The sequence below is a fragment of the Stegostoma tigrinum genome, chromosome 14 (genome assembly GCF_030684315.1).
Source record: "Stegostoma tigrinum isolate sSteTig4 chromosome 14, sSteTig4.hap1, whole genome shotgun sequence".
Classification (NCBI taxonomy): domain Eukaryota; kingdom Metazoa; phylum Chordata; class Chondrichthyes; order Orectolobiformes; family Stegostomatidae; genus Stegostoma; species Stegostoma tigrinum.
Window position 1 is genome coordinate 35,830,046 of NC_081367.1, and position 26,416 is coordinate 35,856,461.

The 26,416-nt window shown below is 39.9% G+C and overlaps 1 protein-coding gene across 4 annotated transcripts in view; it reads left to right on the forward strand.

The window, feature by feature from the left end:
* si:ch211-51h4.2 (uncharacterized) overlaps nucleotides 1–26,416 on the forward strand; it is a 299,094-nt gene that overhangs the window by 20,763 nt on the left and 251,915 nt on the right. For 2 of the 4 annotated variants that reach the window (XM_048542917.2, XM_048542918.2), the window contains exons 2-5: nucleotides 8,609–8,650; nucleotides 11,522–11,595; nucleotides 14,620–14,688; nucleotides 18,954–19,047. In XM_048542917.2, coding sequence (XP_048398874.1) covers nucleotides 8,609–8,650; nucleotides 11,522–11,595; nucleotides 14,620–14,688; nucleotides 18,954–19,047 — 279 coding nt within the window. Of the gene's footprint in view, nucleotides 1–8,608; nucleotides 8,651–8,694; nucleotides 8,804–11,521; nucleotides 11,596–14,619; nucleotides 14,689–18,953; nucleotides 19,048–26,416 lie in introns of all 4 variants that reach the window. The other 2 variants (XM_048542919.2, XM_059651092.1) reach the window with 2 other exon arrangements.

The following is a 26,416-nucleotide window of genomic DNA, read 5'->3' on the forward strand; positions in this document are numbered from 1 at the left end:
AACTGAGATTTGCAGTCTCCATGACCCCAATTTCTCACGAGAAAGGTGCAGTGTACGTCTGTACATATTTTCGGCTGCACTGTGAATGGCTTGTAGCCTCGTGTAATCTAAAGACGAGTGCCCCGCGCGTCTGTGTGCCTAACAAAGCAGTCATGTTCAGCAAATGTGATTACAACAACAAAATGCAGGATGTGCTTTTTGAGGGTTCCAAGTTTATATCGATAGGATTCCAGCAATTACTGTGCATGACTAAATAAACACACGAGACAATTTACTGTTACTCATGGATTTTGATTCAGATGGTAACCTGCTTGGTGACACACAAGATAGCATTAGGCACTAGGCTTGGTAATACGTCTGGCTGTGTTCAATGAGAAAAGTTTAATGACAAAGTTGTTTATTACCAACTGTCCATTCACACTTCCTTCCAACACAATCAGGAAGTAGCTGTTGTGTTGCTCCATAACTGTCGCAATTGAGATCATCCCTGAGGTCTGAGTTTGCAAGTGAATACTCGGTCTTTTCTATTCTCTACTGCTCAGCACAATTTTTCTTTGTCTTTGAATCAGATATCCTTTGGGTTTCAAGCTGGAATTTTGGTTTTAATTTGCTGTTAATTGTTTTAATACTCTTCAGAACTAAGTGATTTCCAGATTTAGTCCAGTATTTTATCCAAAATTTTAATTGTAGTAATAATATTCCACATTTTCATTTTCTCCCAGGGATTTTTTTTTAATCAAGCTTGTTCATAAACTAAACCAATTGTTTCATCGGGTCACTAGAAATATTGAGAAATAATAAGCTGCGTGATGCCATTTACAATTTTCAATATCTATTCCAAATGTTCAAAGTGTCTGAGTATAATCCTTAACCCTAATTAATCTTAATTTTAAACAAATCTTCTTTATTCTTATGCTGAACTTTTATTTATTATTCTTTCAAGTCTGTAACACATACTTAAATATCTGTTTCTAAGTATCCTGTATCTAAGATGATGCCAAAGTGGCAACATTACAAACTTTTCACTGCACTCATTCCAGTGCATATGAAAATAAAGCCAATCCAATAATCCTGATCCTGCTTGATAAAATATGATTAAATTTTAAATGTGTTCCACCTTTCAACTATAAGTATCTCTGCAGTGTACTGTGGAATCTAAAAGCATCAAATTCTCATGAAATCTTTTTAAAATTTCCTTTTCAGCTTTGGGCTGCAAATATCAAATAACTGGCTTCATCTGAATGGTGAAATGACATTGGAAATGTTTAGAATGTATGCTGTGCCATTTCCAAATGTGGTCCTCTTTGACCTCCGGTCTGAATGTCATTTCCTTTTCCTTACATTCTATGGGGAACAGCATGCGATTCATGTATATTTGATTGCAGAAAGGAACATCAGTGTTCTGTTGAGATTATCACTTGTGGCAAAGACTCTTTCTTTCCCCTTTTGCAATTGTGCTAACCAACTCCAGCAATTATTTCACAACTGTGCAGAATCCAGACAGTTATATTGTTTTCTGACAGATTTGTTCTTTTTCCAATAAGCTAGCAACTTTAACCTGTTCTATAGCCATTACTGTAATCCCTAATAATGTTCTTATTTGCATTCTCAGATGTGAATGTTTTAGCTGGAACGTTTTTACATCTTGGCAGAGTGTCTGGTCAGGCAATCCTGGATAGTATTATCTGGACTTGCTGAAGTTTTGAGATTCCACTCTCCACTAGAGCTTCCTTCACATTCTATGTCATTAATTTTAGTCAATTTAGAAGTTTTTTGGATTCATCTTGGCAGAGTGTCTGGTCAGGCAATCCTGGATAGTATTATCTGGACTTGCTGAAGTTTTGAGATTCCACTCTCCACTAGAGCTTCCTTCACATTCTATGTCATTAATTTTAGTCAATTTAGAAGTTTTTTGGATTCATCTTGGCAGAGTGTCTGGTCAGGCAATCCTGGATAGTATTATCTGGACTTGCTGAAGTTTTGAGATTCCACTCTCCACTAGAGCTTCCTTCACATTCTATGTCATTAATTTTAGTCAATTTAGAAGTTTTTTGGATTCACTTGTGCCTCTCGGAGTTAGACATTTAATTAATTTGACCATATTTTGGCAAAGTGTCATTTTTGTCAAAGGTGTAAAACATCGATGATGGTACTGGTTCTCAACGGCTCTGCATCCACAATATTTTCCAGGTAGATTTGTAATTTCTATGCTTGTGGGCCACATTTTTCTACCTATCCATTTGTGATGAAATTCATTTTTAGCAGTCTATAGGAATGTAATCTTAAGGGTCCCTCCTGTTCCAAGGTGCTATGTTTGACTGTTTCAAAATGTCAAATCTGCCCATCAGGAAGGAAGGAACTTAATCTAAGACTTTCAACAGGTCACTCAGGACTGTTCAAGGGTTAATGAAGAGGATTTCAAAAGTTACAGACAATCATGAGAATATGTAAGAGTGAGAGAGAGAGACAGACAGACAGACAGATGTAGAGTCAATGTTGGGACCACACCAGTTTGCTGTACAGCTGTGAAAGCAGCTAAACAATCCTGATTGCGTGTAGAAGACTTGGGCAGGAATCAAAAGCAATTGAATGGCTTTGTACTGTTAGAACGCAGGAGGAAGTTAGACAGTGAATTGTTGAATTCAGGGTACACGTGAAGTCCTGGGGAGATGAGAAAGTGAGAATTTTGCTGGACCTAATGGGGGAAGCTGTGATCGTCATAGAGGAACCCTTTCAAGCATTCATATTCTGGTGCTTTTGAGAAGTTGGGTTACCAATCGCACAGACAGCATTTGCTCGATGCAACTCAGCATGTTTGGAACTTCGAGAACAAGACCACTTCACTGACCAATCCCCATCACTCCCTCCCTGCACTCACCTATCACCATCCCACCTACCTTCCCCAGCACCACCCCTCCTTTCTGTATTTATTTCCAAGCTCTCTTTCCCCCTCGTTTAGTACAAATTGCTCTTCTATCTCATGCACCATTCTGATTGCTGGGATGTGGGATTTACGCTATGAAGAGACTTTGAGCAATTTGAGCTAATATTTCTTCACATTTTGGAGAATGAAACATGATCTCAATGCAACCTGTGATTTGACAGGGTTCATACCAAAAGGATGTTTTCCCTGACTAAAGAGTTGGGAGCAAGAGATCGTTGTCTCAGAATAAGGTGTCGAGTCACATAGGATTGGAATGAAAAAGTGTTTGATGTTTAAGATTGAGAATTATTAGAATTCTCTGCTGTAGAGAGCTGTGAAAGGTTCATTCTAGACTATATTCAATATGCTTTAAGATTCTATGGTTTTGAAGATCCATTTCTCTATTAAATAATAGAGCAAACTTGAGATGCTGAAAGCCCTACTCCTATTTATTACATCCTTGAGTTTTGATTCATTTATTTAAAGCATAGACAGTGCAGTTTTTTAAAATTAAATTGACAATATCCCCTCCCTTTTAAATTTGAACTATTTATTCCATTCTTGAGTTCTGATACATTGTTTTATTATTCATCAGCAGGATTTTGGCATTTTTAAACCAGCATTATTACTGTTCCCTAATTGACCTGCGAATGGAGTGGCAAGCTGCCACTTTTGTGCTGCTATGGCCCATGGATGTAAGTACAGTTTGTTAGGGAGAGTTTCTGGGTTTTTGAACTGTTGATGGTAAAGGACCAGTGACTTAGTAGCAAACCAGGATGCTGTATGGTTTAACAGATTGAGGTTCTTCCCATGTATCTGCTGTCCTTACCCTTCTATAGGTTGTAGGTTTGGAAGCTGCTAGCGAAGGAGCCTTGGTGAATTGCTTTTGAAGTACCTGTCAGAAAGAGAGAGAGAAACTGGCACCGGACAGGAGGAAACCACTTTGGCCCTCCCTTTATTTGAAATGTTTCTCAACTAAGCTAGGCCATTGATTTCATTGCTCACAATAGGTCTTCATTGCCACAATCTGTTTCTAAGGGAGAATTCTGAACTGACTCTCCTGTCTTCTAGGGCATCATCACAGCTCCAAGTGCAGACTGAGGAAGAAACTCAGTGAGAAGCTCTTGTACCAGCAGCTATTGCAGGGAAAGTGACCCTTTAGCTAGAACTAATCCTCTGGATGATGTGGGTTTTTTTTCTCTGACTTTACGTGGCTAAGTTTTTTTTTAAGGTTTGATGCTGTGCAGAGTTTTACTGTTGTCTTTTGCACGCTTGAGGAATCTTATATGTATGTTGCCTTTTGTATTAGCGAGTAGCTGGATATAATTTGTACAACTTGAATCTACTCTGAAAAATTTTTGCATCCGTGAGTTATAGAAATAAAGCTGTTTACTTGTTAATTGGTAGAACCTGGTTCGCTAATCTCTTAAACCAAAGCATGGACAGTGTACTTTTTTTATTAAGTTGATAATATCACCTCCCTTTTAAATTGGAACTCTGTTTTCACCAACTTAGGAGTGGAGTAAAGAGAGCTGCCCATTTATTCCCAGCTTCAGTATCTGGGGATTTATGAATGGTGCTTGAACGTTATGTACAAACATGATTTGAACAGGCTCCCTCTGACCTCATGATAACTCACTGATGAATGCAGCTGACGATAGCTGTGTTTGGACTACTATCATGCTGAAGTGGATTTTACAGCCTATGACAGGATCGCTGTAGTGGGGACAGTTTTCCTGTTTGAATGGAAAATTCTCTATGTTTGGAGAGGTGTTCTCCTCCATTATGCATACTGGGGTTGCTCTGGAGAATGAGGGAAATTCCAGGTGGTGAAGTCTGCTTCATTGCTTTGCTTTCCGAATTGCAATTTTCTGACCTTTTATCTTTGGAAGAATATGCTATGTTCCATCTTCCCATCCTGCTGCATCCAAATGGAAGTAGGGCAGGCAGGATAGGAAAATCCCTTATTTTCTACCCGTCTCATTTCTGGCAAATCCCCTGTGTCACTGCATACAAATGCAATGTTTCCCAGGAAGTTTTTGGGTCCTCCTCAAAATGGAGATCCAAAAACAGGCTTGGGCTTTGAATTTTACCACAATTGGTTTTGCACTGTCTAACTTTGTGGGAGTCAAAGGATGTGGTTTTAAAGGCTGGTTCAACTATTTAAATTGCTACAAAGCAAACTTATACCAATCTCGTGAACAGATACATGCAGGTTCTTGAAACATCAGGGATAATACTTATTTTTGTGCCTTTGTTAACATTATTAGTACAATGTTATGACTGCAGCCCAGCACACTACTTCATGCATTCCAGTCCAATTTAACTAACTGAAATACTACGTGATACTCACTTTGCAGTCAATGTGTGAAATCCTGATTTTGCAAAGTAGTGATGTTGAAAAGTGCTAAAAGGTAAATGGATTGCATAATTATGCTTCGTTCTTTAAAACAAATCAAGTTGACTTTTATCAATGGATGTTTGAAGTATTTGTCAGAGATGGCTCCCAGCTTAGAAGTCTAACAAAGTGTACACACTCTTTCAAGGATGATTTTCTTTTCTCAAGTTTAAATCTGGGCAAACTGTCAAAATTCAACTTTTTAATCTGACACTTTTAAATTATTAAACTTGACAACTACTTGAAGCATGAAGAAATCAGATGAGATCATGGCTTGTTCAGAATCAAATACTGTATCAATCAAGTATAGCTCTATCTTTGACATCTCAGTTAGGGTGATGGGTATATCCATTTTAGTCTACTATTTGAGCTTCTAGTCAAACTATTCCTATGGAAACAAATCAGAGAATGTAGCCGAAGAAAAAAAAAAGTAAACCTATCCAGGCCAATAAAATGCTGATTCCTTAAATTTTTGCAGCCATCCACTTCTCAATGCCTGACATCTCCAATCATTAAGGACCTCCATCCACGATACATATCCACTGTTAGCTGCTGAGAAGCCCTAGAGACTTTGTTCTCTGTTCTTGGAAATGCAGGGGAAATCTGTGTGACACCCATTTAATCCCTGAACCACCATGAAGTTCTGGTGGGCTTATCAACGAGCCTGATTGTCATATTGTTTTAAGTGAGAAGGTTTCCTTCCTGCCTCCAACTTAATTGCAGGAGATTTTACCACCTCCGGGCAACTGGCACTCAGCGTATCCCGCTGTCACATGGACCAGCTACTGTGTTTGTTGCCACAATGGACTGGATTAAAGTCCAGTCCTAGGAACTGTTACAGGTTGTACAGCATACTGCAAAGAAGTGAATGTGAAAGAACCGATTGGAAAAGAGCCTTTTACCTGTCTGATATGAACTCTGGTCTTTGGCTCCTGCTGCTGCATCCTGACCGGATATGTTCATAAATCCATAAATGCCTAATGGCTAAATTTTACAGAAATTGTGTGAATATTGTTTTATCTGATAATAAAGAATGATGTCTGTTCTTGTAAACTACGCTGAACATTAGTAAATATCCTAGTCACTTTGGTGGAAAAAGGGTAGTGCCAGGGTGACCAGCAGTCAGTAAATGATCAGTAGTTACATTACCATTGTCCCACAAAGTGTAACTCCAGGGCTTGGTGCTGACAGGGGATCTGGCTTTGCAGGTTTTAGACCAATAGGAATAAATCACACTGTGTTACCTGCTGCAATGAACATACATTCATTATAGGACAAAAACAGCCCATGGAAATAATACTCAACTGTGACCATAAATCTGCCCCATCCTTTTTTTAAAAAATAGACAATGTTGCCCAATTAAGTAATTCCTGTTATATATTGTCTATGTGAGGAAGGAACTAAAGTGTTATGTGTAAGAGTTTGAATATCTATCTCTGCAAAGCTTATAATATGTAACCGAAGCAGTCTGGTACTGTTTAAATGGTGGTGTACCTCTTTAACCAGCAGCCCGCAGAATTAAATAAGGCAGAGTTCTTATTTTTTTAAAGCCTGAAGTGTGATTATTCGGCAAACCCAGAATTCATCTCCACTGTAATGATGAACTCTCCAGAAAAGCAACAGATGCAAAATCACCAGCGTTAAAACAGGATTGAGTTCTATCCAGTCACTTGCCTCCAGAGTCCACGTGGTGACTGCACATCTCCACCTATCTTCTCCTCTATCCATCTTTGGCCTGCCTCCCCCTCTCTCCCTATTTATTTCAGAATCCTCTCCCCAACCCCCTTTTCTGATGAAGGATCTAGGCCCACAACGTCAGCTTTTGTGCTCCTCAGATGCTACTTGGCCTGCTGTGTTCATCCAGCCCCACACTTTGTTATCTCGAATTCTCCAGTATCTGCAGTTCCCATTATCTCAGTTTTACTTTCCATTGTTTTTGTCCTCCCAAGACTGCCAAATGGATTGAAATATCTTTCAAGCCTCTCTAAAATTGTCAATAAATTATTTATATATTGTGATCACCTACCTTTCGAAGCCCACATCTTTCTTTCAAAATAAAGTTACCGAGGCAAAAAAAAATGCATGTGGATCAGTTGCATGCGATTTGGCATGACACATTGCTTGCCAAATTTCCATTTATTTCTGGCAATCTTGTACCAATTTTCATGCTGTGTGAGAATTGACCCAGTCTTTGCGACAGTAGTGATGGTGAAACTGATAGCATTCATTGTGTTTGCTCCACTGAAACTGACAGCAACGTCAGCAGTCTGCACCCATTCAAAACAACCAGATGTTATTGTCAGTGAACCATGCTTGTACAGAGAGTACGCAGTTGTATATGGGCTTTCAGATCCTGGGATAAACCTACGATGTCATGTAGCTACTTCCCATGTGGCAGTAATAAAACAGCATGGGTGGGATTAAGATAGAGTGAAGCAAAAGCCACAAGTATCATGTAGCTGATAGTCTTCTATACCATTAAGATCAGAACTCTATCTCCCACATCACCATGTATATAGTGCTAAAATACAATGAAGAGAGTTCTACAGAAGGCTAAGCTTGACAACGATTTGGATTTTACTTTTTCCTTGACCAGTTTGATTGAACCCAAACTGTGTTCGACACATGTCTTTCGGACAATGTGTATTGTTGAGAGAAGGCCTCACAGGAATCAATAGGAAATAAGCTTGTTGATGAGAAACTCCATCTTTCAGCTGTTTATCTTGCAGTAAAACTCTTTGAAAATGTCACATCCTGTTGAATGTGCTGTAACTGGATTTTTAAGAGTGTACTGACTTCATAATGCTAAACACTGTCTCTAGTCCCAAATTGCTAACTTCATATTTGGGTACTCTCAAATTTCTTGTTTACGTTGATTCCAGATTACTTCACTTTAAAAGGTTTTTTTGTTAAGCATTTACCTTTTAATTTGATTTCTCACTTCCTTGCTATTTGAAAATTTAAGTTATAAGTGGAGGATTTAAGTGACTTTTAACTTCTTAATTTGCTATTTATGAACATTTCCCTGTGATTTACTGCTGTTGGTGTCAGCAGTGCTGCTTGCCAAGAGAACTCCTTAAGTTGGTTCTGGATTTAAGATGCTGCTGGGAATGGAGTAATCCTTGTCTGAGACAACATGAGGTCTGTATGGGCACCTTTCTTCAAGCTCTACAGTGAGCAATGCTGCTTTGGCACTGACCACAAAACTGTGCTCTTGTTTGTATGGTACACCTCAGTATTCAAAGACTTGGTGGATGAAAATTTTCTCATTTGTGTTTTATTTTCAGATCTCATTTCAATTGCCTGTATCCTGGGAACAGGGATATTAGGTAAGCCTTCCACTTTAACATTTGCATTTTGTATTTGTTCATAGGATGTGGATATCAGTGACAATTGTTGGCCATTTTAATTGCCCTTGGGGAAAGTCACCTTTTTGAACCGCTAGAGTTCATGTGGCATATGTACATCCACAGTGCTACGAGGTAAGAAGCTCCAGGATTTGGACCCAATGTCAGTGTAAGAAAAGAGATAAATATTTTCAAGTCACGGTGATGTATGACTTAGAGGGGAACTTACTGTTGTTAGTGTTCCCATGTATCTGCTGTCCTTATTCTTCTAGATGGTAGATGTTGTGGATTTACAAGTGCACTTGAAGGAGGCTTGTCGAGTTGTATTTTCCTAGTTTATTTATCAACTATTGACTTCCATGTTTTATTTTTATCAAAACTTAAGAGTGATTGTCTCTGTCTCTGAATAATATTACCCTCCTTTTTGTTTTGCTCTGTCTACGTTTAGGTCTTGTTTTTGTGTTCAAAATGAGTCTCATGCTTTTCCATGTTTAGGAACGCTATGGAAGCATTGGAGCTTGTAAAACTATGATAATTGAATGAGCATATATTGTTGATACTAATTAATCCCAGCATTTGTATATTTTGCCATCTACACAAATTGAAAAGCAACTGACTCAATGTGCATTTGAAGTTGGCCAAGTGTTTGGAAAGGAAGAATACAGAAAATATTCAGAAAGGTCCAGGGCAGTGTTTTTAGCTGCAGTTTAACAGCTAAAATTAGTTAGGCCATAAGAGTCCATTGTGACAATCTGCCATAACCATTGTTTCTGGAACACTTGTGCAACACCACCCCATTCCTAGTAATAATTTCTCAAGTGAAGATGAACAGAAACAGCCTTTCAACAATATGAGAGAAAATGCTGGAACAGAGGTGAAAAAACAGCAGGACAGTGGTGCTCCTTGATAAGGTTGTTAGCTTCACAGAATCACCAAGTTAACAGATGCATTGTGCAGGTTTTTTTAAGGAGTAACATCTAGTTGCTAAATTTATTCAGCACAAGAGTTTATTTTGATATTATGCTTCCATTTAATTGTAATGCAGAAAGCTAAATGAATAATATACTGGTTACTGGTTCAATTATTTATCTAAATTAAGTGGTTGTTGATTTATTTACTTAATGGGTCAAAACAAGAAATTATGTAGTAATTGACTATACAGTGGATATTTATTTGTATTCTGTTCATTTCAAGCTATTGCTCAAAATTAATTCAATAAGTTTTAGATATAGGTGGCAATATGTGTCACATTGATCATACAAATTAGAAACAGGCTGAATATTAAACTTTCAGAGAGAAAGTGAAAAAGATAAAAGAACAAACCAAGAAGGAGTATGAGAAAAGATTAGTAGTTAACATAAAAGAAGATGCAAAGTTCAGTAGGCTTATAAATAGAGTGTAGGGATGGGATAGAGCCGATTTCGGGACCCAAAAAATGAATCAATGCGCAGTGACAGATGGCGTGGTTTGTGTACTAGATTAATATTTTCACCCGTATTCAACAAAGAAAATATTCTAAAACTTGGTTCTGAAGGTTTTATAAAATTTGTCTGCTAGTTGTTTCATCCCTTAAGACCAGATTTGAATGCATCTAAGGATGCTGACAAAACAATCAGTAATTATTTCATAACTTGCAATTTGATAAATGAAGCCAGACCTACACAGAATTTTAAAATATGTTAGATGTATTCTTGTATCTTAACATTTGGGAACTGATAGTCAGGATTGTATAAGGCACAAATGACTGGAAGATTTATGTAGCTGGACATTAAGGGATAAAATCTGCTGTAATCAGCAGTGAAAGGCAGAAACGAAGACCATAGTAAAAACACATGTAGAAAACAGACTATTGTCAGCAGAGAGTGCAACCGTGACCTGCAATGAATGGTGCCTTGAAAAATTATGAGCTAAGCAGATACGAGTAACTTCCAAAATGAAATTTGAATTTTCCAGTTATTAAAAGATCACACAAATATATTTTGTTCTTTTTAACTCGGAAAGAATAAGCAATATTAATTTAACGCAATACCTCATAAGGACTTTAAATCAAAACCAGAAAAGAACGTTTTTGGTGCTATTTTTAATGTCAGTCGGGAACCCTTTTTTTTGAGAGGCACAGTTACTTGAGGTCACATAATTTTCCTGACACCAAACTGAGGTGTGTCACAACTCCCAGGAATTCACTCCAACTTGCTTTAATTTCTCAGTTAGCTTCCAAAGTGAAGATTTTTGGAGTTCTCTCACGAACATCTGCCTAGGTGAATTTTCCAACACAACTTTAATGCATGCCACATTTGAAATTTTCCAGCCTGATGGGCCTTGATCACATCCTTCCTAGTGACTCTAAATGAGTAAGTTTCCTGGAAACCAATAGTTACAATACTAAAATATGTTAATAAATGCATTTATACATTTGAAACAATGTCACGTATGTTAAAATGATTAAAGTTGTCACATATTTCAAATAAACCCTTCTGCCTAATTCCCCCACCGATCCACTCCAAGATCCAGTTCCTTACTCAATCACCCCTTCCCTTCTACAATGGCTTCTCTTTCAGTACTGCCTAGCTCCTGTCTTCTCATCTGTCGGTCCTTCTCCTTCCTCTTGAAATTACTGTCTGCTGCTGGTGTTTCATTTTGACATATAGCTGACCTGCCCTGTTGGCAGGCTGCCAGGAGACAACAGAAGGAAAATATTGCGAGAAGGTCTCTTTAAAGTTGACAGGACCTCTGTGACCTTGCTATTGCTGGTAATCCTCTCACTACCATGACCACTGCTACCTCTCTCTCTCCGCATAAATATTAGATGCAAACAGTAGAGAAGCTGTAAATGCTTTTTTTAAATTGTTTCAGGCTTACCTGGTACAGTTGCACATGCTGGACTACAGCCATTTTTGGTTTCCTTCATAGTGGGATTCTTTATGCAGGTAGGTCATTTAGAAATTGATTGTTATAAATAACTTAGCTGGTATTTAACACAAAAAAGGAGATATATCTAATGATACATTTCTTTGTACAAGGAATAATACTTATTCGATTTCTGATGGTTTAAGATGTGTACTGCATGTGAAAATGCCTTCCTGAACAATGTTTAGTGCTCACTCACGTAGCACCTACCTGCATTCATGCACTGTCTACACCTTGCCTGCTACTGTCATGCCAGTTAGCTTTTGGCATTTGCTAAAATACCAGCACACTATTAGTATTGCTGTAGAGACATGCTTTTTTTTGTGCAAATATATCGATGGGCTGTTTGTCATGCATCTCACAGGATCTGTCCTGTTTGAGGTGTTATCTTTATGGATAACAATGTAATACCTATAGCATCTGCTAGCTGCCACAGTCTGGAGATTCCAGTACACTTATTCATAGCCCAGTCACACACAGCCCAGTGGCTTGGCCATGGTCAGTTGTCCATTTGGAAGACTCACGATTAGGAAATATGTTCGACTACAGTCTGGAAAATCACTAACAGTCCAGTGTATAAGGCCAGTACCAGCAGTCTGGGGAATTGGGCATGATCAGTAAACAGAGGACTCAGAGGCCTGATCAATCATGTCTGGGGGCAGCTTGTCAAAGTCAACCAGAAATCTGCAGTTTCTGGGTCCACGTATTGGCCATTGAGGAGGGTATAAGGGAGACCTTTCAGGACAAAGGGTGACAGAGCACTACTGAGAGGTCTGCAGGAGCCGAGGCTGGGGGATCAGGAAGAAAGCGGAAGGAGGCATTGAGATGGGGGCAAGTTTGGTGGTGGAGGGAAACTCCCAAGGGTTATGTACAACAGCATTCGAGGGCATGGTAGGCAGAAGCAAAAGTCTCATTGAAACTAAAGATGGTTGGGCCTAGACCACTCCCTGAGGAACTCCTGCAGAGATGTCCTGGGGTTGAAATGACTGACCTCCAAAACCACAAGCAACTTGTTTGTGCTCAGAATGATATTAGTTAATGGAGGGTTTGCCCCTTGATTTCCATTGACTTCAATTTTGCTGGAGAAACTTGATGTCTCACTCCGACAAATGCAGCCTTGATGTTAAGGGCAGTGGCTGCCTGGCATTCAGCTATTCAGTTGATGTTTGAACTGAGGCTGTAATGAGGTCACTAGCCGATGGGCCCTAATGGAACCCAAACTGAGCATCAGTAAGCAGGTTATTGTTAACCAAACACTGCTGGATAGCACTGCTTATAACCTCCTTCGATCATTTTATTGATTATAGATGGTAAACTGTGGGGGCAGTAGATGGCTAGCTTGGACTTGTCCTGCTTTTTGCTTTTTGTGAACAGGTTATACCTGGGCAATTTTCCATGTTCAGTACAGGTCAGTCTTGTCGCTCTACTAGAACAGTTTGGCTAGGGGTGCTGCAAATCCTGGGCAGAATTGACCGGGCTCTTTTTGCAATTGTCATTTCTGGTGCCTACGTCAGAGCCAGATGGTCCATTTTTTATTACTTGTACTGAGTCTTCTTAGTGATTGTTAGAACTGAATGGCTTGTTATTACTTAAGAGTTAGACATGTTGGAGAGATTTGAACCCACATCTTTAAAACATTTCCTGGGCATCTCAGTTGCTAGTATAGTGCCAATATCATTGTGTCTGGAGAAGTGATGACCTTCACTTCTCCAGATTTCCTGTTATTCTACAGTTCAATGAAGAGTATGACAAGAATTTGTATTCTCCTTGGTCATATCCCAAGATGTATCACAGGGGCAGCTATCATTTGACATAGTGCCATACAAGTTTCAGAAGTACTAATACCCATTGAGTTGTTATGGAAATCAACTGTTGCAATCAAATCCAAATCACACTCAAATGAATGTAAGATATAAGAGCAGGAGTAGGCTGTTTGGCCCCTGAGCCTGCAATGCCATTTTGTTAGGTCGTGTCTGATCTGACTACATTTCTTCCTATCCATTGCTAACCTTTCATCCATTTGAGCATCAAGAATCCAACCACCTTTCTTTCAATGTTTTCAAAGGTTCTAGTTCCATCATCTTTTTAAGAGTGTTCCACAGACCCTCAACCCACCGTGAGGAAAAAATATTCCTTCTGCTGTCTAAAATTAGTGACCCCATATTTTGAAACTGTGACCTCTAGGACTGAATCTTCTGTTCTTTTGATATCTTCGAAGTAGAAATTAACTTCCAAATCAAGTAACTTGATTGTCAATCAACTTCGAAAAGTTTATTTTGTGACTCAGTTAAGCTTTGCTGCCAAAACACTGATTTGATCATTGTCCCTTTTTTGGTTCTAGCTCTCGCAGAATTTCAGTGACTATCTGATTGTTAATTACATCGTGTTCAAGTTTCTTTAATGGGCAACCATCCGTTAGTAAAATTCCTAGCCAGCCATTTATTTAATAAATGGTTATCATTAACAAATTACTTTTAGAATTTGTTCATGGAATCAGACACTATATTTCTTTAATTGCCTAGTTGGTTACCGCTTCTTTCCGCAGCTAATTTACTATAGTAATATATTATTTAATGCAGATTGCAGGATGTACAGGCTAGATGTGAAAATTTCTTTGTTAATCTCTTGTCCGCATTAGTCTATGTGGAATGAATGATGTTTAGTAAAGTATGCAACAAAGACGTTTGTCACTGAAGATTCCTTGTGACTTCAGCTCATTTCAACATTTCAAAAAATACAAAATAAAAATAATAATGCCTTACAATCATTTGTTGTGTCATTTATATAGCTTTTTTATAAACAGTACAGACATGACACTTTCTGGTCGAAGGGTTCGACCACTTAAATTGGTCAAGTACAACAGGTTATAATATTTCATTTATACAGTTCTGTATTTGCAATGCTTTGATTCTAAATTTGAAAGATTCAATAAATTGAGAGCTTAACTGTTATGATTCTTCCCTAGCTATATCCTGGAATAAAATATTTGAGAGATGAAATCGTACTGGCTTCACTTTAATTTTGTTTCTTTTTTTTATTTTAAGGTGCTGTTGATTTATTTTTTTGTTGATTTGCTCCAACGATGTCGTTTGGTCCAAGTTGAGGCTGCAAAGGTAAGCTGTTTGGACTCAATTTGGTACAAATTATAGAAAGAGAACCGGAATAAACTATGTATGGGTATAATGCATTATTTTGTTACTGTTCGCCTTTTGCAGCAAATTAGTTGTCAAACATGAGAAGTTGGCACATTTGCTATTTTGATTAGGTTGCCCTTTTTATTTGCTTGACATTATTTCTTAAGGCATAATTGTAGATGTAAGGCCTATATTGGCTTGCTGTTGAGATTTAACTTGATCATATATTTGAACTTAATCACATTTTGTACAGATGAATATTTTGATTTTTGTTCCGCTTCAGTGTTTCACGTTTGATTTTCTGAAGTTACTAAGTTGAAGTATGTTACATATTTACTTTCATAGCATTACTGATCAACTTCTATAAAGATGAGTTTCAAAGCGCATTTGTTACTAACAATTTAGAAAACTTTTGCAGCTACTAAGTAAATGAGGAGCACTTTTTGTAGCTCACCGATGCATTAAGGAATTGAGTATACAAATGTAGTTGAATATTGACCACAGGATTCTCAGAGAAAAAGACTTGATTGCAAGTTAATGTACATGGTTGACTGAATCAGGCAAGTGTAGAAGAGAGAGAGAAGCAGAGTTGTGAGAGCGTGGAATGCGTTGCCAGCAGCAGTTGTGGAAGCAAGGTCATTGGGGTCATTTAAGAGACTGCTGGACATGCATATGGTCACAGAAATTTGAGGGTGCATCCATGAGGATCAATGGTCGGCACAACATTGTGGGCTGAAGGGCCTGTTCTGTGCTGTACTGTTCTATGTTCTATGTTCTATGTTCTATGTTCTATTTTCTATTTCCATGGAAACAATCGCTGAACCATTATACACAGCGGAGAGGTAAATTTTTTTTATTGTAAAATTCACAACGCTATCTTTGATGTAGAATGACTGAAAATCAGTGTTGATATCATGGTGATTTTATCTGCAATACTTTTAAGTAACATATTCATGGAAAGTTCAGGTGTATAAACCATTCTTATGATGATAATTCTCCTTTTAGAATGCATGAGTAACAATATTGAATTCTAAAATGTCTTAAGTTCTTCAAGGCAGAGATTAACAAATTCTTGATCTCACAACGAATCAAGGGCTACAGGGAGAGTGCAGGGATGTGGAGTTGAAATGTCCATCAGCCATGATTTAAATGGCAGAGTGGACTCGATGGGCCGAATGGCCTTATTTCCACTCCTATGTCTTATGGTCTTATGGTCTAAGTTTCACTGACGTGTCTTATTTTATCTTCATCTAATTTTCCTTTGTAGACTGATGACCATTTCAAATAAAAGGTGAAAAGAGAAATCTAGGAGATACATTTCAACAACACTCAAATCACTTTACAGCCTCCTCCTTCATGAGACTTTACTATAGTTGCAGACAGTTCTTTCACTATAACAGCAGGATTCTCTCAGATTCCTGCTTTTGGTGCCTTACTGTAATATTGTAAAGTGCCAGTTTTTAAAATGAAATTTAAAACAGTAAGCTGCTTCAAATCCAGCCAAGTATATATCCAAAAGAAAATTGCACTGCATTCAATCCAGTGAAAAGAACGATATCAAGCAGATGGCCACTCAATTTGTTAAAATGTGTTCTTGATATGTGAGTTACGAGGAAAGCCAACATTCATCACCCATTGCTAATTTCCCATGACAAGGTAATGGCAAACTACCTTCCTGAACCACTGTAGTCTATCTGTGTGGTTACAGCCATAATGCTGTTTGGAAGAGAGTTCCAGGATTTTGATAAATCAACAGTGAAAGAGCAGAAATATGTTTTCAGATCAGGGTGTTCTTGGAGGAAAACTGTTGGTGATGGTATTTCCATGTCTCAGTGGCCTTTGTACTTCTAGGTGGTGAAAATCATGGGTTTACAAGAAAACTTGGCAAGCCATTGCAGTGCGTCAGTGCAGCTACTGTGAAGGTACTTTGCTCAGAGGAATCCTTTCTCGACTGACAGCATAGATTCCTACGATTGAAGATATTAGGATGAAGTAAAATATTTTAGCCAAGGAATTCAGGTCACTGATAACTGATGTTAAATGCAACGTTATTTCCTGTGTCACACACTGGACTGTATGTCTCATTTAATGACAGTTTATAAGCTCCCAGCATTACTTGCAAATAGAATGGGTGAGAAATTGTGCATCAGTGACGGCATTTAATGGTAGTATGTGTCAAATAAAGGTACACGTATCTCGGCTGCTATCAAATACTTTCACTTGAATGGGGAGTAATAAACTGACTTGCTGCAGAATGGGCCATTGACTTTCCAACATTGCATGGAGATCCATGTGAACTCTGATTAGTCAAGACCAGTATTGAGGAATAAGCCAGGGAATAGCCTAAGTTGTTCGGTTGATAAAGTAGCAGTGTGTGTCCATGTTTTATCTGTAAGCAAAGAATAAGATGCTGTGAATTAAAATACGTAGCTTCCAGTATGCAGATGGGTGCCACATTGCAAACGCAAGTGACCGTGTTAAATTAGTTGTCAGCTGAATTCTTGCCACAGTCAGCATTAATTAGTAATTTCTATCCAATCAGAGAATCCCATCACGGTCAGATACACTCTTTGACCCTTTGCATACACTTACTGATGAGCATGTCATCACCTGGCCCTTTGCAGACAGCCAAAGGGACATGCTGTTGCATAATAACTTGCCAGTCTTTCAGTTGTACAGTCCACATACTTAGCATCACACTGGCTCTGAAATTCATATATCTCATTACTTATTTATGCAATAGGCAGAACATCTTTTGATGTTGACACCATCACCCTGAGAATGGAAAACATGACTTATTGTCCACCTCAAACCTATCTTCTTCAGCAATACAACAGAACAGAAGAACTAGGAGCAGGAATGGGCAGTACAACCCCTCAGGCTTGTTCTGCCATTTGATACATCGCTCTGGGGTAGTGAATTCCACAGATTCATGACTCTTTAAGAGAAGTAATTTCTTCTCACCTTTTTTAAATCTGCTACCCGTTACCTTAAAACTATGACCTCTCAATCTAGATTGCCCCAGGTAAGGAAATATCCTTTCTACATCTGTTTTGTCAATCCCTTTTACGTGTTATGTAGCTCAGTCAGATCTCTTCTCACTCTTCTGAATTCCAGAGACTATAGGCCTAAACTGCTCAATCAGTTTTCATAAGAGAAAGCTCTTACCTCTGAAAGTAATCTCTGAACAGGGTCTGAACCGCCTACAATGCAACCACGACATTGAAGTATGGGGACCAAAATGTACACAGTACTCCAGGTGCAGCCTCATTAATGCCTTGTATATTTGTAACAACACTTTCCCTGCTTTTAGACTTTATTCCTTTAGCAATGCATTAGGATCTTGAAAAGCCAGCTCCAGAAGTTACTCAAAAGCTAGTCTGTCATGGACTGCCATAAGAATTGCATATACCCTGATTGTTCAATCTCTTTGATTGAGACTGAATTCCACTGGATCCCGAAAGCTGTACTTCAGGAACTACTTAAAGGCACAATTTTAGTTCTTTCACAGTAAGCTTCACTAAGCTGCCATTGGCTCTCGGTTTCTCTGAGGTCTAATATCTGTCACTTGCACCACATAAATACCGCACTGGAGCTTCCTTCACCCCAACCGCAGCAAACTATCAATCGATCCTTGGGGTTCTTCCAAATCTTAACCCTTTCCAACAGAGCCAGTAACCTCTCACTACCTTCCCAGCTCAGATTTTCTCCCATACGAGCACCCTATTGCCTGCAGCCCCTTTTCTACGTGTCCCATTTACAAGCTTTCAACTTCGACTACGTCCGGTCAATATGGAGTCACCTTCTTTGGCTCTTTCTCATTGGCTGAAAATGACTTTCAACCTTGAATTGATGTTCACAAACATTTGGAGAGTTTTGATCAGTTATCCAGATCAGTTCAAGTAACCCCTACTGCTGTTATGAGAGCATATAACAAGCATTGAATCAGCTTGGTCTTAAAAGTTACTTTCTTGTGGCCACCAGCCACGCAATATAAATGGATGCAAAAAGAATAGATGATGCTGCCGTATACATTTTTTATGTTGCTTAGGATTTCTAAGCCGAACATGCTTGTATGGCTGAATGTTTGTAGATTTGCATTTGACTGTAGTGGAATGTTATTTTCAATTCATGATGTAGCAAAGTAAAAACAAAAGATGCAGTATAACTGGCTTTTTTAATGGATGGCTTATGTTCCATGGCATGTTCTAGTTATATTTGTTAACATCCTTGTTGTTTTCTAGCATTTAATGGTCGAAAGAATCATTATGCAGGATGTCAGTGGTCAAGATTCCCTTCCAAGTTCCATTGAAGATGAGGAAGAAACTGAGGATGCAGGTAAAGAATCTTATTTACAGATTATGTTGTTTCATAGGAATATTTTGTTTTGGTGTGGTGGAACCCATTTTAGTTGCTTTCTCTATATTCTCCTAGAGCATCAAATATATAGTTCTTAGACAATGTTCATGTATTAGGATTTTCCTACAAATGGGATTTGGTGTTGCTGTTTTAATTTGTCCTCATTGAAATTATTTCAGTCTTAAAGCCACTGCAACAACTATTTCAACAAATGCATCAAGACCTGATGCAATTAGATAGTTGGTTTTTTTTAATAGACAAGGGAGTCAAGGATTTGAGGTTGCTTTATGGAAATTCCAAAGCCGGTTATGCTCTTATTGAATAGTGAAGCAGGTTTAAATGACCAAATGGCCTACTATAGCTATTAAGAACTATGTTTCTATCATGTTTGATTGTCTCTTGAATTTGGCTTGAGGCATATATGATTGAATGGCATCTTATAGGAGTCTGAGTGATATTGGCTATGGCATGACTTGTTGCAGAATAGCACAAAAAGTTCAATAGGGCCTATCCTGGCATCAGGAGCATGTCGCTTCATCCTTTATGCTTTTCACAAGCAGAGTGCTGAGTTGCCAATCAAGGGGCAACTATTTCCCTTTAAGTTCCTTGTGGATGGCTCCTCTCGCCTTATCAATAATTAATTAACTTTCTATCCTGTCAAACTCCCCAAACAAGCTGGGTACCAAAAAAAGATTTGACGTGGAAACCTGGTAGATTCGGCTCACCAATAGCTCTGAGTGACCTCCATGTTATGTTCCATCAAACTGCAGCCCAGGACACGATCCACACGCACACCTCACCCACAGACATTGGCATCAGGCATCTGCCAGCCCTTCATGTCCATCATGGCACTTTTCTGATAAACTGTCGGGATGATCCGGAAGCATCGACCTGCATTGAAGAGTGCACCAGCAACCAGCATTGAAAGGCTGCACCAAGGGCACTTTGTGTACACCGGCTGGATCAGACTCAGCTACATCTCGGAGCTGCTCACTTGACCTCTCAGAGCCTTCCTGCTTGCTCACTTCATCGTTGGGAGTTACATAACCAGTCAGCTTACCTTGCTGGTTACCAGTCCTCAGTCAAGGAAACAGGTATCTTATGGTAAGGCAATGTCTTACATCAGCTCAAACCTGCTCCACGTGGAGCAAACACAGTATGCGCAACAAGCAAAAAGCTATATCTGAAAATCTTTGAGGAGTAGCCTTTTACTGAAGCCCACAGAGTTATGTGTTAGTCAAGGGGTGTCTCAGCACAGTCAGTCAAAGACAGCATCAGATGTGAGGAATGCCATTGGGGTGGGCTTGTTAGTTAATGTGCCAAGCTTGGTGAGGAACCTCTCAAGCCTCATGGCATCAAACCATCAGACAAACACTACACGAACCAGACTGAGCCAAAAAAAACTTAAGATTCAGCACATTGTCACCTTGTTTTTCTTTAATCCACACGCTGTCAGCTCTGAGATATTTATATATGATAGAAATGTAACTGCGCCGTGCTTCTTGATTGGTCTGCATTCTTTTTGACATGTTTGACTATTCTATTCCATCACCTCTTCGGCTGAGTGGGACTACCTTTGCCTGATGCCACGCTTACTGACCGAGCCACAGATATGCAATCTCCTGCAATAGTTTCTTTCTCCATCTCATCTCTGGAGACATCCAAAGACTTATCCTATTCTGTATTTTTCCCACTACATATTGCCCCTCTGTGACTGTGTAGTCAGTTCACGCTGATTGTACCCAGATCCATCTGCTGTCCATGTCTCTCAAATTCCACATGGCTTTGTGGCATTCGTCAGTTCAAATTTTCTCCAGATAAACTCAGGGAAAATCAAAGCCTATGAGTTCCATCCTGCTGGAAACTCTATTCCCAGGTCAATAATTCCATTTCCTCTGACCACACCACACCTTTAACCTTGCCACCCCATTTGACCCGGAGCTGACATACATGCATTGTGTTCTCTAACACAAAGATAACCAAATTCCACATACAGATCTCCAGCTGTCTGCATTCTGCCCCCAGCCCTCTGCTCCTAAAACTCTTTTTACCATGTTTTTTAAACGCCAGACTTAACAATTACAGTATTCATCTTCCATAAACTTAATTCACCTAAAATTCTGCTGCAGAATCTGCCGTATCTCCAGCCTGAATTATCCATCACCTTTTATGCTCATGGCCTGTATTGGTTTGAGTCCATCGACACCTTGAATTTAAAATTCTTGTCCATCTGTTCAGATCCCTTCACTTTTCCTTTCGCTGAAATCTTCTGAGATTTCTGTGTACACCCAATTCTGATCTGTCATGCTCCCTCCCCTTTCTATGCCAGGTGGCATGGTGGCTGTGTGGTTAGCACTGCTGCCTCACAGTGCCAGGGACCCTGGTTTGATTCCACTCTGGGTTGGCTCTGCAAACTCCACACTGACATTCTCCCTGCGTCTGCATGGATTTCTTCCCACAGTCCAAAGTTGTGTAGGTTAGGTGGATTGGCCATGGGAAATGCAGGGCTACATGGATAGGGTAGGGGAGTGTGTCTGGGTGGATGCTCTTTAGCGGGTTGGTATGGACCCAATATACCAAATAGTTTGCTTCCCCAATGTAGGAATTCTGTGTCACACCATATGAGACCTTCCTTGCAACCATTTAGACCATAAGCTCTGAATTCCTTTCTTAAACATCTCCAGCTTTTGGTCCGCTGGCAAACAGGTCTCCTATAGCCCAACATAATGTTCTTGTGTAGCACCTTAGAATGTTACACTGTATTAAAAATGTTATATAAATTTGGATTGTTCTTATATTATTAGTAACAGGTAAATGATAAATGTGTAGCTGTGATTATTTTTCTTCAGTGTATTTAATCTGATAACAGAAGTGAAAGAGAAAAGGGACCAATGCTTCTGTAATTTCATGACTGTCCAGGGAATGAGTCTGTGCTAAGAATTAATTTACAATGAATACGCACACTTTAAACTCCTGGTTTATTAGATTCTTGATGTGCACAAGCAGTTCCATTTTAAGGGCTTATTCATTTCAGATTTTTGGCACAAGTGCTGCCAATAAATTTGCATAACCAAGTTATTGCAAAACAAAATTCTTTGTCAAACGTGTTTGTAATGCAGTAGCTTAACCTGCATGATTTTAAATCTCCGATCACAAGGTGTGGAGCTGGATGAACACAGCAGGCCCCTTTTTTGTTGTTAACTGCTGTATATTTAGAAGAAGCATGTGACTTATTGAGTGTATTTTTTGGTCAGTTCAATTTAATTTCAATTAAGATTTCTGTTTTAATGTCACAGTTTTGAATCCTGATTGAAGTTAATATCAACATACCTTATCTTCCTTACCAGCTTGCATGATATTGGATCACTGCCCCATAGGTCTGAACATACATCTTTCAAAGGCTTTCCTCCATTCTCCCCTTATTCCCACTCCAAGAGCATTCCCTTGAAATTTATGAAAGACAGGGTAAAATCGGACCATAAAGTCTGTTGAGGCTGTTCTGTCATTTCTTGTGATCCTGGCTCATCTTGGGCTTTAACTCTGCTTTCCCACATATTCCCCATGTCCTTTGATTCCCTGAGACACCAAATTTTCATCCACCTCAACCTAACAATATTTTGTATGTCAGTGCATGTGCAGCCTTCTGGCACAGGGAAGCCCAAATCAGAACAACTGGAGTGAAGAAATTTCTCGTCATCTCTATCTCAGATGCTGAAACCTTACCCTTTTTGTTCCAGGTTCACCTGTGAGGGGCACCAGTGTCTCAGTGTCTTGTATGACGATCTCATTAGAAAACATTTTCGTTTTGAAAAGAATCTTTAACTTCAGTTATTAATTAAAAATATCATGGAACAGGATAAAATTTGATGAACACCTTTTAATGACAAAACAGAAAGAACACACACTATTAATTAATAAAGCCACACCTTATAAAAACTGATACTTTAAACTGTATTCAAAATAGAATATTCCTGATTTTTAGTTTCAACCAAGAGTTCCTTGCTACTGTAAAGTTTCAAGAGTTTAGTTACAGGGTTTGATGATTATGCGAATTGTCTTCTGAGGTTTGCATTGAAATCACTGTGACCTCAATGGCTGGATGCAGAGTTTCGGTAAGGTGTTATCACATAGTGTCATTTGTACAGCATAGAGCTTCTGTTCTATTGCACAGAAACATAGAAGATAGGAGCAAGAGGAGGCTAATCATCCCTTCGAGCCTGCTCCTCCTTTTCCATGATCATGGCTGATCGTCCAATTCAATAGCCTAATCCTGCTTCCTTTCCATAACCTTTGATTGTATTTGTCCCAAGTGTGATATCTAGCCGCCTCTTGAATACATTCAATGTTTTGGCACCGACTGCTTCCTGTGGTAATGAATTCCACAGGCTCACCACTCTTTGGGTGAAGAAATGTCTCATCTTCTCCGTCCTAACGTCCTTTTTGCAGCGGAGAGCGGCGCGAGCCGGGCTGGCGTGAGGTCAGGTCAGAGAGGCAGTTGGGAAGGTAAGTGAGTACTATTTAAGTACTTACCTCGAAGCCAGCGGGTCCTTTTTGCAGCAGAGTGCTATTTAAGTAGGTGTGTTCTTAGCCCCAGGTCCTGCACGGTGGGGCCTCCCTCCCACCCTCCTCCTCTAACCTAATTAAGAGTCCACAGACTCACAGCAAACAACAAGGGTTGAGGGAAGTGCCTGGTGAGTAAAGTACGAGTTTTTGGCGAAGAGGCTCAGTGAGGAGATTACGCCACTTTTGAAGAGGGTGAAGACATGACTGCCAAGCTGATTCAGTGTGCTGCGTGCATGATGTGGGAGATCAGGGACACTGATGATGTTTCTGGCTCCTATAACTGTGGTAAGTGTGTACACATTCAGCTTCTGAAGGAGGTTGTTGCAGCCCTGAAGAAAGAACTAGATGACCTCAGGCTTATCCGAGAGAATGAGAATTTTCTGGACAGGACCTACAGCGAGGTCATTACACCGAGGATACCAGAAGAAAGGAGGGGGATGTCGATGAGGAAGGAAGACATGAATGAAGTATAAGATACCCCAGGAGAAGTACCTATCGTAAACAGGCTGACTGTCTTGGAAACTGTCGAGACAGACGACACTGCCAGTCCGAGAGGTGGACAGGTCTGTGAGTCAAAAATTGGTGTCAAGGCAGAGCCGAGAAGTCAGACATCACGGAGAGCTGTGGTAATAGGGGACTCCATTGTGAGAGGGACTGACAGGGGTTTCTGTGGCAACAGGCGAGATTTGATGATGGTGTGTTGCCTTCCTGGTGCCAGGATCCAGGACGTCACTGATAGGGTGCAGAGAACCCTCAAGGGTGGAGGTGAAGAGCCAGAGGTGGTGGTGCATATCGGCACTAATGACGTAGGGAAGAAAAGGAGGGGCATTCTACAGCGGGACTTCAGAGAACTCGGAAGAAGGCTGAAAAGCAGGACTTCCAGGATGGTTATCTCCGGTTTGCTTCCAGTTCCTCGGGCTGGAGAGGGCAGGAACAGGGAGATAATGAACTTGAATGTGTGGCTGAGGAACTGGCGCCGGAAGCAAGGATTCAAATTCTTGGATCTCTTTGGTATGTTTTGGGGTAAGAATAAATTGTACAAAAGGGATGGTTTGCATCTTAATAGGTGGGGGACCAGTATTCTGGCAGGCAGGTTTGCAACTGCAACACAGGTGTGTTTAAACTAAGTAATGGTGGGGAGGGGCCAAACTGGAAATTTAAGAATCAAGTTCAAGGGAAAGTGAGAATAAGAGAAGTTAAAAAGGACAACAGAATCAACAGAGCAGAAAACTCAAGAAGGGATCGTACAGTATGGCCAAGTGAAATAGGGATTGATAGGAAGAGTGAAGGGAGAAACAAATTAAAAATGTTATATATGAATGCACGAAGCATAAGAAATAAGGTGGATGAGCTTGAGACTCAGTTGGAAATTGGCAAGTACGATGTTGTAGGGATAACTGAGATGTGGCTTCAAGTGGACAGGGCCTGGGAAATGAATATTCAAGGCTATACGTGCTACCGAAAGGACAGACTGATGGGCAGAGGGGGTGGGATGGCCCTGTTGGTGAAGAATGATATTCAGTCCCTTGCGAGGGGGGACACAGAGCCAGGAGATGTAGAGTCAGTATGGATAGAGCTGAGAAATTCTAAGGGTAGAAAGACCCTAATGGGAGTTATCTACAGGACCCCAAACATTAGTCAGGAGGTAGGGTGCAAGTTGAATCAAGAGTTGAAAATGGCCTGTCGCAAAGAACTCACTACAGTTGTTATGGGAGATTTCAACATGTGGGTAAACTGGGAGAATCAGGATGGCAATGGACCCCAAGAAAGGGAATTTGTGGAGTGCCTCCGAGATGGATTCTTAGAACAGCTTGTACTGGAGCCTACCAGGGAGGAGGCAATTCTGGATCTGGTGATGTGCAATGAACTGGGTTTGATCAGGGACCTCAAAATAAAGGAGCCATTAGGAGGTAGTGACCATAATATGATGTTTTAATCTGCAGCTTGAGAGGGAGAAGGGAGAATCGCAAGTGTCAGTATTGCATTTGAACAAAGGGAACTATGGAGCTATGAGGGAGGAGCTGGCCAAAGTTCAGTGGTACAGTACCCTATCAGGGATGGTAGTGGAACAACGATGGCTGGTATTTCTGGATATAATGCAGAAGGTGCAGGATCAGTTCATACCAAAGAGGAAGAAAGATCCTAAGGGGAAGTAGGGGTGGCCGTGGCTGATGAGGGAAGTTAAGGACTGTTTAAAGATAAAAGAGAAGTATAACATAGCAAAGATGAGTGGGAAGCCAGAGGACTGGGAAGCTTTGAAAGAGCAACAGCGGATAACTAAAAAGGTAATACACAGAGAAAAAATGAGCTACGAAGGTAAACTGGCCAAAAATATAAAAGAGGATAGTAAAAGCTTTTTTAGGTATGTGAAAAGCAAAAAAATGGTTAAGACTAAAATTGGGCCCTTGAAGTCAGAAACGGGTGAATTTATTATGGGGAACAAGGAAATGGCAAAAGAGTCGAATAGGTACTTTGGATCTGTCTTCACTAGGGAAGACACAAGCAATCTCCCAGATGCAATAGTGGCTGAAGGACAGAGGGTAATGGACGAACTGAAGGGTATTTATATTAGGCAGGAAATGGTGTTGGATTGACTGTTAGGACTGAAGGCTGATAAGTCCCCGGGACCTGATGGTCTGCATCCTAGGGTACTTAAGGAGGTGGCTCTAGAAATTGTGGACGGATTGGTAATTATTTTCCAAGGTTCTGTAGATTCAGGATCAGTTCCTGTGGATTGGAGGGTGGCAAATGTTGTCCCACTTTTCAAGAAAGGAGAGAGAGAGAA